At 40.7% G+C, this 11,468-nt stretch overlaps 1 protein-coding gene across 1 annotated transcript in view; it reads left to right on the top strand.

The window, feature by feature from the left end:
• The first annotated feature begins 3,936 nt into the window (after positions 1 to 3,936).
• Positions 3,937 to 11,468, top strand: part of LOC105805533 (chromosome unknown open reading frame, human C12orf54) — a 21,283-nt gene continuing 13,751 nt past the window's right edge. Inside the window, exons 1-4 of the mRNA XM_012638441.1 lie at positions 3,937 to 4,010; positions 4,707 to 4,828; positions 10,315 to 10,345; positions 10,847 to 10,885. Of these exons, the coding sequence (XP_012493895.1) occupies positions 4,764 to 4,828; positions 10,315 to 10,345; positions 10,847 to 10,885 (135 nt within the window). The 5' untranslated portion in view covers positions 3,937 to 4,010; positions 4,707 to 4,763. The remainder of the gene's footprint in view (positions 4,011 to 4,706; positions 4,829 to 10,314; positions 10,346 to 10,846; positions 10,886 to 11,468) is intronic.

Below are 11,468 nucleotides of genomic sequence, written 5' to 3'. Positions count from 1 at the left end.
TTTGCTTTATTTAAAAAAAGTTAAGATATCAATACCACCCAGTTTGATCTATATATTTTATACAGTTCTAATCAAAATCTCAGCAGGATTTTATGTTTAAATTGACAAGTAGATTCTAAAATTCACACAGAAATATAAATCATCTAGAATAGCCAACACAATTTGAAACAGAAGAAGTTGTTGAAGGACTTACACAGCCTGACTTTAAGAAATAAAGCTACAACAATTAAGACAATGTGGTATTGGTATAAAGATAGAAAAACAGATCAATGAAACAGATTTAGAGTCCAGAAACAGACAGATATATAGATACAGATAGGTAGATATAGATATAGATATAGATATAGACTGAAAGTGCATAGGAAAGCATGAAGAAAAGATTGTCTTTCAAAAAAATCATGCTGGAATAATTGAATATAAATAAATGACAAAGAAAGTAACTTCTATCTATTCCTCACAGTACTTCAAAATTAGCTTAAAATGGATCATAGAACCAAAGGTAAAGCCTAGAAACCTGAAATTATGAAACTTCTAGAAAAAAACCTCAGAGAAATTCTTTGTGACCTGGGGTAGGCAAAGATTTTTTAAAAGAAAAATCTGATATATTTAACTTTATCAAAATTTAAAATTTCCTAAAAAGCAAACTGGGAGATAAATTTGCCATTCACGTATATGATAGAGGAATTGAATCCAGAATAAATTAAGAATATCCAAAACTTAAAAATTGCAAAACAAAAAACCTAATTGGAAAATGGGGAAAATTCATTCAGGCACTTCATCAAGAGGATATATGGATGGCAAATAAGGACATAAAAATATGCTTAACATCATTAGTTATTAGGGAAATGCAAATTAAAACCACAATGAGACACTACTACATATCTATCAGAAAATCTAAAATTAAAAAGAATGACCATACCACGTGCTGCTAAGGATATAGAGCAACTTGATATCTCATATACACTGGTAGTAGGAATGTAAAATGGTACAGAAAATTTGGAAAAGAGTTTGACAGTTTATTAATATTTTAAATACACAACTCCTCCCACATGACCCAGCCACTCCATTCCTAGATATTTACCCAAAAGAAACAAAGCACATGTCCATACAAAAATCTGTGCATGAATAGAAGCTTTATTTGTAATAGCCTCAAACTGAAAATAACCAAAATATCCATCAACAGGTAAATGGAAAAACAAATGGTGGTATATTTATATGTAATGAGTTGAATGGTGTCCCCCACAACGATATGTCCACTCAGCACCTATAAAGGTAAATTTATTTGGAAAAATTGTCCTTGCTGATGTAATCCTAGATTAGGGTGGGCCCTAGATCCAATGTCAAGTGTCTTTACAAGAGAAGAGAAAGGGAAAGGCACATCAGAGGAAAAGGTGATGCGAAGACAGAGACAGAGGTTAGAGTGATGCATCCACAGGCCAAGGAACTGCAAGGTTTGCTCGCAGCCACCAAAAGCTGAGAGAGAGACATGAATCTGATTCTCCTTCAGAACCTCTAGGAGGAACCAACCCTGATAACACCTCAATTTCAGACTCTGGTCTCCAAAACAATGAGGGAATGTATTTCTGTTGTTTTAAGCCACCAAGTTTGTGGTCATTTGTTAACAGCAACCCTAGGAAACTAATACACCATCCAATGGAAAAATACTCAGCAATAAAAAGGAATGAACTATTAATATACAAAATAACATTAATGAATCTCAAAATAATTATTCTGAGTGAAAGAAGCCATACAAAAAAGTAACTTTTGTTTAATTTTATTTATATAAATTGTAAAATATATGTACTATATTATAATGTCATAAAGCATATTGGTGGTGGCTTCAGGATGGGAGAGGTCAGAATGGCAGAGAGGGCTAAGAAGAAGATTGTCCAGGGGCACAAGAAAAATTTGAAGTCATGGATATGTTCATTATCTTGTTTTATTGATGATTTCATGGGCGTATAGATATGCCCAAACTTAGCAAATACATGTCATTTATCATATGGCAATGATATCTCAATAAAGTTCTCAGAAATGAAGTCTAAATTTAGTCTTTGTGTGTATGTAGAACTATGACAACATAGATATTTTTCTCCTTCTCCCTCTAGTTACGTTTTCTCTATGGGAAGTCTTTCTGCAGGGAGAAGTGATACCACGGAAGTAGAGGGGCTCATTTCCCCTGTGGGGTGCTCTTCTATCCTTATCACTGGCCTGGCATAATAATGCATGACTTCCCACCCCTGGGATCTTACTGTTGATTGGCTCATTTATTCTACATACATTTGAGTTCTTGCTATTTTCCAGGTATAGTTCTTGGCACTGTAGGTACAATCAAAATGATTAAGACAAAAACCCTCATGGAACTTACATTCTGTGAGATGAAACAAACAAAACTACGTTATTTATATTTTAATGTCCAATGACGACTAAGAGAAACATAAATCAGAGTAAAGGACGAGTAAGTGGTGGCAGCTGCTGCTTTAGATACAGGATATACGAAGACCTCTCCGAGGATATGTCGGTTGAGTGAGAGAGTCAAACAAACGTTTGAGAGACGACTGTTCTGGGAAGAAGGGACAGCAAGTAGGAAAGCCCTGAGACAGAAGGGCACACTCTGCACACCTGAGAGAAAGGAAGCCAGTGTGACTGAAACAAAATGGCAGGGAGGGTGGAGGGAGTGGGTTGGGCAGAAGGCACGGGTCTGGACACAGAAGGACTGTATACTTTGTCCTAAGTATGATGCAGAGGGAACACAGGCTTTTGAGGAAGGAAGTGATGTGATCTGTATGCATTTTAAAATGATCATTTTGGCTGCTGCAAGAAGATAAGAATGAGCCAATTAGGAGGCTTTGGCAGGAGTTCAGGAGGTAAACAGTACGGCTTGGTCTGGAGGTGATGAGAGGTGATCAGACTCAGGATACATTGTGAAGCTACAGCCAACAGCTATATCTGATGTAAAAGAGAAAAAGAGTGGACTTAATGATGATTCCAAGGTTTTTGACATGAGCAACTGGGTGAATCAGTGGCACCATTTAATGTGATGGATGGAACAGATTTTGGGGGTGGGTGGAATTAAGAATTCAATTTTGATTAGTGAAAGATTGGAGGTGGTTACAGAGAGATAGGAATTTGAGTTGGATTATAAGATGTTTCTAGCCATAACAGATAAAAGTCTCTGTGATGAGGGATGATGAAGGGAGGAGCTTAGATTCCTTATGGAAACTAAGATAAACAAGGAGGTAGATCATGATGGGAATAGCCCTTGTGGTCTCTTCGAGGGCGATTGACATCTAATTGGAGTTTCTTCTTGTGACTGAAATAGTAAGAAGGCAGAAGCTGTGCTGGTCTCACTAGTAATATCTGGAACTGTAAAATCAAAACCAGGGATGGGATAGTGTGCCTTCCCAGAGTTACACACCTGCACCTAACTTATCTCTTCTCTAATCTTGACTTTCTGCCTCCTTCTTGGTACTCCACTCTTTTTTTTCCTTCAGGGAAACAGTTTTTACCTTCTAAGGTTTTAAATCCATGCTCATTCCTCAACATTTGGTGATCTTCCAAGTCAAAGACTTTTAGAATTCAAGATAAGACCATTTCTCTCTCAGGGACCTAGCTCTTGAAACTGAAAGCCAGTTATTTCAGACCTTACTCTGAAATTCAAAGTAAAAGATGAATTCTTCTGGGCTCACTCCTGCCATCTCTCATAATCAGTGGATGTCTAATGCAATGGGTAGAGGGCAATGAGGAAGCAAAAGTTTAAATTTAAATTTAAATTTCACAATATTATCCCTTTATTTTACCATTATTATTTGGATCAAATGGAGTCCAGAGTGAGGCTGGGAGGGAGAGCCAGTTGTCCCAGGTCTATGAGGTCACAGCTGAGGTCACAGAATGTTGAAAAGGGCAAGGCTGATATGGGGAGCAGGGGGCTGTTGTGAGATGGGGCTCGAAGAGGAGAAAGTCTAAGGGGGAAGGGGTGGGGCGAAGTGTGATTTAAGGAGCCCAGCTGGGTAAGTTTCTGGGCATAATTGACCTGGCTCCTTACTGGGGTTTGGAGGTCAGGAAAGGTGGGAGTGGGAAAAATGAGAGAGAAACTTCTCAGAGGAGCATCTGTCTCTTATCTGGGTCATTGCTATGGCCTCTCAGCCCCATGTGTCTTTAACAGTATCAACTATGGGATTTCCCTTCTTCTCTACAAAGCACTTGAAGGCTGGAGCTGACTGGCCTCCAGCCTGCCGTTTTACCCTTAGTCGACCATGAAAATCCTGTGAGGTGGGATGGGGTGGGGTATTTGCCAATCTTGAATTCACTATGTACTATTTCCTATCCTTGCCTTGAGTCCACTCTCAACTCAAAGAGCCTCTAGCCAACTTCCCACCTCCAATCTCAGCCAGCTGTTATTTTTTTACCTAGAGGGTCTTTTTTTCGCCTACCTTCTCACTAATTTCTGCTATTGATAACAAAGACAATAAGAAGATTTTACCTGAGGCAGACACTTTCTTCCTCTTACCCTTATCTTTCTTTACATACATATGCACGCACGCACATACACACACACACACATATACACACACACGCACGCACATTCAAAACACAGATGCTCCCTGAACTACTGAGACAGCTGTCCTGGTAGTGATCCAGTGCATAAGTGCTTTTCTTTTCACCATATGCCTACCTTTTCCATCTATTCGTTTATGCCTTTCCAGGGCCTGGAGCTAGCTCCATCTTCAATTCCAGAGTCCTTGGTTTCTGTACAAGAACAAATGGCACAGCATGTCTACCAAAATCAAGAACAAAAGGCAGGAATGGCATCCAAGCACCAGAAAAGGTAAATGGGGCTAATGATGATCTTTAAGCATCCTTAGAACGACGGTCTCCCATCTCTCTTCATTTGGCTGCACTTGCTTCCCAGCTTGGGAGGATGAGGACTTTGATGTGTCCTCCTCCTTCTCCATTTCCTCTGTAAAAGGGACAACACAAATCTTTGTCACTCTATTTTAGAAAGGAGGCATCAATTGCAATTCCTCTAGGAGTTGGTTGGGTATATAAGCTAGGGACGTTTATTCATTCCAGGGTCGACTTTCTCTATGTCCTTATGTCCTGTACAGTGTGAATCAAGGCCAGCCATCCAAAACCACACTTCCCTTCGCCTGGGGTGAAAAAGAGGGCCAGAATCTGCTGAATACAAGACCTACAGTATGTTAGCCATAAAATCAGGAATAAAGGAGGGTTTGCTGTGAGCCTATGGGTCAGAAAAGCTTCATAAAGGATTGGAACTTGGCTTGAGCCTTAAAGATGTTCTAAGATAAGAGTTTGTAGGAATTTGGAAAGAGAGAGAGTTAAAAGTGCTTTGTAAGTTTCTAGGCTGACTCTCTTATGAAAGTGCCCAGAACGGTTAACTGGACCTCAAGCCTTAGAGCCAGTGAGAAATTGAGAAGCCTGAACCTTGGAGGAAGATAGGAACCTGATTTATCTAAGGGTATGAATTCTTTTCCAGGTAGCTGCAGGACCCTGAAGAGAAAATAGTGAGTGGATACTGGAGTCTCTTAGGCTTCTATATGAGGAAACACATAAACCATACCAGAGCCCCGATTTCTCTGCTGAGGACAAAGTCACTGTAAAAATAACACTAATAACAACAATGTCTGAAATAAACTTAACAGTTACAAGGGCTTCCATATAATCTTCCTACAAACCTTTGATATAAAAATTACTCCTCTTATTTTATAGGTTAGGAAACAGATTCATATAGGCAGGAAGACTTGCCAAAAGTCCTAGAACTGGAACATAGTGAAGCTGGAATTCAAACAAATTCTTCTGTCCCTAAATTCCAAATTCTTCCTACTGCAATGTAATCAGGCTTCTGATAACTCAAGTTATAAAACAAGTGATTCATGATAATTTATGCTCTTTTAGACAAGTCAAAACATAGAGTGCAATCAAACAGACCTAAGTTGGAATCCAAGCTTTTCCACTACTATTATTAAAGATATCATTTTGCCACACAGTATAGTAGGCCGCCTACATCTCCCTGTCTGAGGATAGGATATGTGGATCAAAGCACCTACCTCAGTGCCTACTCCTGGAGGCTCAATCTGCTTCTGCCCCAATTTCAGGTAATAAATTGCTATGATTCTACTGTGAGTCTCTCTCTCTCTCTCTCTTCTCCACCCCTCTCTCTCATCACACACACACACATGCACACATACTTCCTAACCCTTTCTCCCAAAGTCTTTACCAAGTGTGGCAATTATTCACCACCTCTGTTACAAGGGTTTGGATTGAAACTGTCTGGAGGAGAAAACTCCAGGTGAACCCCATTTCTGTTTTATTTTTTCTCCTCTCCTCACTCCCTGGAAAAGGTAGATAGAACCCACTACCTGGAAACATCACACTACTTGACTTCAAAATATACTCCAAAGCTATAGTAACCAAAGTAGCATGGTATTGGTATAAAAATAGACACATAGACCAATGAAATAGAATAGAGAACCCAGAAATAAAGCTATGTATTTATAGCCAACTGATTTTCAACCAAGGCACCTAGAACATTCAGTGGGGAAAGGACACTCTCTTCAATAAATGGTGCTGGGGAAGCTGGATATTCATATTCAGAAGAATGAAACCAGACCCCTATATCTCACTATTAAAAAAGATCACCTCAAAACGGATTAAAGACTTAAACATAAGACCTGAAACTATAAAACTACTAGAAGAGGCTGGGCGCGGTGGCTTACACCTGTAATCCTAGCACTCTGGAAGGCCAAGGCAGGAGGATCACTTGAGGGCAGGAGTTTGAGACCAGCCTGAGCAAGAGTGAGACCCCATCTCTACTAAAAATAGAAAAAAATTAGCCAGGCAACTAAAAATAGAAAAATTAGCCAGGCATGGTGGCAAGCACCTGTAGTCCCAGCTACTCGGGAGGCTGAAGCGGGAGGATCCCTTGAGTCCAGGAGTTTGAGGTTACCGTGAGCTAGGCTGATGCCACGGTGCTCTAGCCTGGGCGACAAAGCAAGACTCTATCAAAAAAAAAAAAAACTACTAGAAGAAAGCGTGGGAGAAACTCTTTAGGACATTGGTTTTGGTAAAGATTTTATAGCTAAGACTTCAAAAGCATAGGCAACAAAAACAAAACCAGACAAATGTGACTACTGTAAACTAAAAGGCTTCTGCACAGTAAAGGAGACACAGAGTGAAGAGACAACCTATCGAATGGGAGAAAATATTTGCAAACTATTCATCTGACAAGTGACTAATATCCAGAATATACAAGGAACCCAAACAACTCAGCAGCAAAAATAAATAAATAAATACTCCCATTAAAAAGTGGGCAGAGGTTGGGCACGCTGGCTCACGCCTGTAATCCTAGCACTCTGGGAGGCCGAGGTGGGAGGAGGATTGCTTGAGCTCAGGAGTTCAAGACCAGCCTGAGCAAGAGTGAGAATCCGTCTCTACAAAAAATAGAAAGAAATTAGCCAAAAACTAAAAACAGAAAAAATTAGCTGGGCGTGGTGTCGTGTGCCTGTAGTCTCGGCTACCCAGGAGGCTGAGGCAGGAGGATTGCTTGAGCCCAGGAGTTTGAGGTTGCTGTGAGCTAGGCTGACACCACGGTGCTCTAGCCCAGGCAAGAGAGTGAGACTCTGTCTGAAAAAAAAAAAAAAGTGGGCAGAGTTTCCGAATAGACATTTCTCAAAAGAAGACATACAAATGGAGAATAGGAATATGGAAAAATGCTCAACATCACTAATCACAATAGAAATGCAAATCAAAACCTCACTAAAATATCACCTCACCCCAGTTAGAATGGTTATTATCAAAAAGACAAAAAAATAACATGCTGGCAAGGATGCAAGGAAAAGGGAACACATACACAGCGTTGATGGGAATGTTAATTAGCACAGCCATTACGAAAAACAATAGGGAGGTTTCTCAAAAAGCTAAAAATATAACTACTATACAATCAAGCAATTCCACTACTTGGCATTTATCCAAAGGAAAGGAAATCAGTATATCAAAGAGATATAGCACCCCCGTGCTTATTGCAGGACTATTCACAATAGCCAAGATTCGGAATCAACATAAGTGTCCATCAATAGATGAATGGATAAAGAAAATGTGGTGTACATACACAATAGAATAATATTCAGCCATAGAAAAGAATGGAATCCTGTCATTTGTAACAACATGGGTGGAATTGGAGGTCATTATGTTAAGTGAAATAAGCCAGGCACAGAAAGACAAATAACACATGTTCTCATATGTGAGAGCTAAAAAGGTTGATATTATGGAGGTAGAGAGTAGAATGATAGTTACTATAGGCTGGGAAGGGTGGTGGGGGGAATGAAGAGAGGTTTGTTAATGGGTACAACCATACAGTTAGAAGGAATAAGTTCTGGTGCTCTATAGCACAGTAGGATGGCGATATTAATAGTTAACAATAATTTATTATATATTTCAAAATAGCTAGAAGAAAATATTTTAAATGTTCCCATACAAAGAAATGATAAATGTTTTAGGTGATAGACATCCTAAATACCCTGATTTGATCATTACACATTGTATTAATAGATCCCGAGCTCAGTTGAAGTGTTAACCAAGCTAAGATCAAGAGTTCAAATGTTATGAGAGTCACTTGGTTTTGCACAAAGATAGAAAACTCTGCTCCATGGTTAAAGACTGCCTTCTCAGCCTAATAAGCCATCTTTTGATAGCATGTATCAAAATATAACATGTATGTCATAAATAGGTATAATTATTACATATCAATAAATAATAAAAAGTAAGGGTGTTTTCAGGATAACGAGCATGACTTGGATTTACAGTGAGGAACAGCTGTCCCCAAGTTCCATGGACAAGTAGCACTCTAGCTGGCAAAGTTGTGTGCAGGAGCCATCTGATATGATGACTCCCAAAGAGATGTCCATCTTGCTGTCCTGAATCGATGTTCATCAAGAGTCCCCTTTTAACTGGAGATCTGTTAGGCTCAATGTCATCTTGTGCTCAGTTTTTGCTCTCTTCTGGGTTCCCAGACTGCCTGTGATTACTGGCCTCCCTATCCTTGTTTGTAAAGACTTACTGCTTCTTTTTTTTTTTTTTTTTCTGAGACAGAGTCTCGCTCTGTTGCCCCGGCTAGAGTGAGTGCCATGGCGTTAGCCTAGCTCACAGCAACCTCAAACTCCTGGGCTCAAGCGATCCCCTGCTTCAGCATCCCGGGCAGCTGGGACTACAGACATGCACCACCATGCCCAGCTAATTTTTTCTATATATTTTTAGTTGTCCACATAATTTCTTTCTATTTTTAGTAGAGACGGGGTCTTGCTCTTGCTCAGGCTGGTCTCGAACTCCTGAGCTCAACAATCCGCCTGCCTCGGCCTCCCAGAGTGCTAGGATTACAGGCGTGAGCCACAGCGCCTGGCCTTACTGCTTCTTTTTATGGCAAGAACTATACAAAACAAGAAGCCCAGGCCAGAGATGTAAAGATCCTTGCATTCTGAAACATGATTTTCCCTCCATCGCCTTTCCCCTTTTTTCCCAATCCCTTCTCAGGGTCCCACCCAAGGGCCCCTGAAACAATTCTAGCAGGTAATGACCTACTCTTCCCTCCTCCATTTCATTACCAATACCCTGGCTTCCTGTGACCTGTCACCCCTATGCAAGTCTACACATGGCCAGGAGATGCAGGCTGGTTGCCCAAGGTTCACCCATTTTTACCCTCTCCTTCCTGACAGTTACCTGTCTAACCCTGTATACAGCTATTCCCTCTCCCAGGTGACTTTGGTACTGATTTAGAAATAAGAGCTTCAGTTCTGCTGCCAAGAATAAGCAAAAGCTTTCAACTTCTTCCTCAGCATTCCATCTCTATCCCCACCCCATCATAGGTCATGAAGGAAAAGGAGAACACATCTTGGGGGGACAAAAAAGGAAATAGTGTGCTAATTGAATGTACTTTCTCAAGAAGGACCTGGAAGGTTCAACAGGTTAGATGAGGTGAAGGATTAGGAGTGGACACAATTAGGCAGCCAGGAGAATGGTAACGTTTAATGATAGTGACCATCACCTTCACTTCCATTGTTTTATGTTTTAGAGTTCTGAAAGTGCTATCACAATATCCAAGATACTGGGAAGATGAGGCAAGGGTCCCACCTCTCACAAGTCCCAGAGTGGAAATGAGAGATGGGACCCTGGTTATCATTCCTGAATTTTTAGTATGGAAAGTTCAAGAATTCTTGCTAAGAGCTGTAGAACAGAGTTACAAGAAGCCTTTGGCTTATGTTCTCTGGTCCTTATCAGGTTTATATCATTCTTTCTTTCCAGCACACCCACAGAAGAGACAATGAGACCAGAGGTGGGTAAGATACCCAAATGCACTGGTTCCTTTAGGGCTCCTGGTTCCTGGGGAGAGGGGAGGAGAAGAGGCTGTGGTCAGGAGGCAGCAAAGCTGCCTGACAAGAACCATATCTTAGAGGGCTTAGGCTTTGTAGTTCGGGGAGCTCTTGACCGACTGGTGGATCATTGTCTCCAAGAACAGGTAACACCTCCAATGCCACTGCTACACCAGATGGCTCCAGGGGCAGGCAGGTTATACAGGCATTGATAAGGTGGGTAAACATATGGGTCTGTTTGTACCTGTCACCCACCAGCTAGATTAAGAGACAAACAGGAGATATGGGCTGAAAATGACTCAGCAGGGCTGAAGGAACTTCCAGCTGCCTAAAAAATGGGGTGATTTCAGGTCTCCACCTTAATTCCAAGAAATATATTTTATTCCACCAGTTTCATGATGTTGCAATTTAGATTCTGGGATAGCAGGTATAATGTTTCCAAGATTTGTTCCTTATTTCTACAGGAAAGACAGGTAACCATCACCGAAACCCTGTGGGACCAGGTGAGTACAGAGGAGTCATTTTTGACAGCATAGTGAGAGGTGGGAGGAGAGAGAGGGGGTTTAAGAAAGGAGCAAATTTCTTTCTCTTTCCTTGAGCAATTTGCTGATTGACAGTGAAGGATTACTGTGGTCCCCCTGTCTTGTTCTATTTCTCATTCAGTCCCACATCCTTAGAACTCCTCGTGTCTATGCATCTCAGTGCCCCTCCCCAGCACCTACTTGTGTGACACCATCATGGGTCCTGTTTGTTGAAGTCTGGTTTTAAGGGTGTTTAATTCCTCAGTTCTCAGTGAGTGCTACAGACTTGAGAGGACAGGTTTGGCCTTTCTCACAGGTTCCATGTGATGAAGTTGTGCTTTGGTCCCTACGGCAAAGGCTGATATGTCTATGCACTTCCAAGTCATTTTAAATCAAGATAAAGATCTTCATGAAAGTAATAAAACTATGAAAAATTAAGTTAAATCCAGCCTTTACTGAACATCACCCACCATAAGCCACACTCTAAAGAGATAATCATTCTTTCTCTCAAGAATCTTACAGCTGAGATTCTTGAAAGAAGAAAGGCATATAAAGAAATATTTCT

This window comes from Propithecus coquereli, unplaced genomic scaffold, assembly GCF_000956105.1.
Source record: "Propithecus coquereli isolate 6110/MARCELLA unplaced genomic scaffold, Pcoq_1.0 Scaffold13, whole genome shotgun sequence".
In the NCBI taxonomy this organism is placed as follows: domain Eukaryota; kingdom Metazoa; phylum Chordata; class Mammalia; order Primates; family Indriidae; genus Propithecus; species Propithecus coquereli.
Note: the sequence above shows the minus strand (reverse complement) of the source record. Positions and strands in the feature narration are given on the sequence as shown.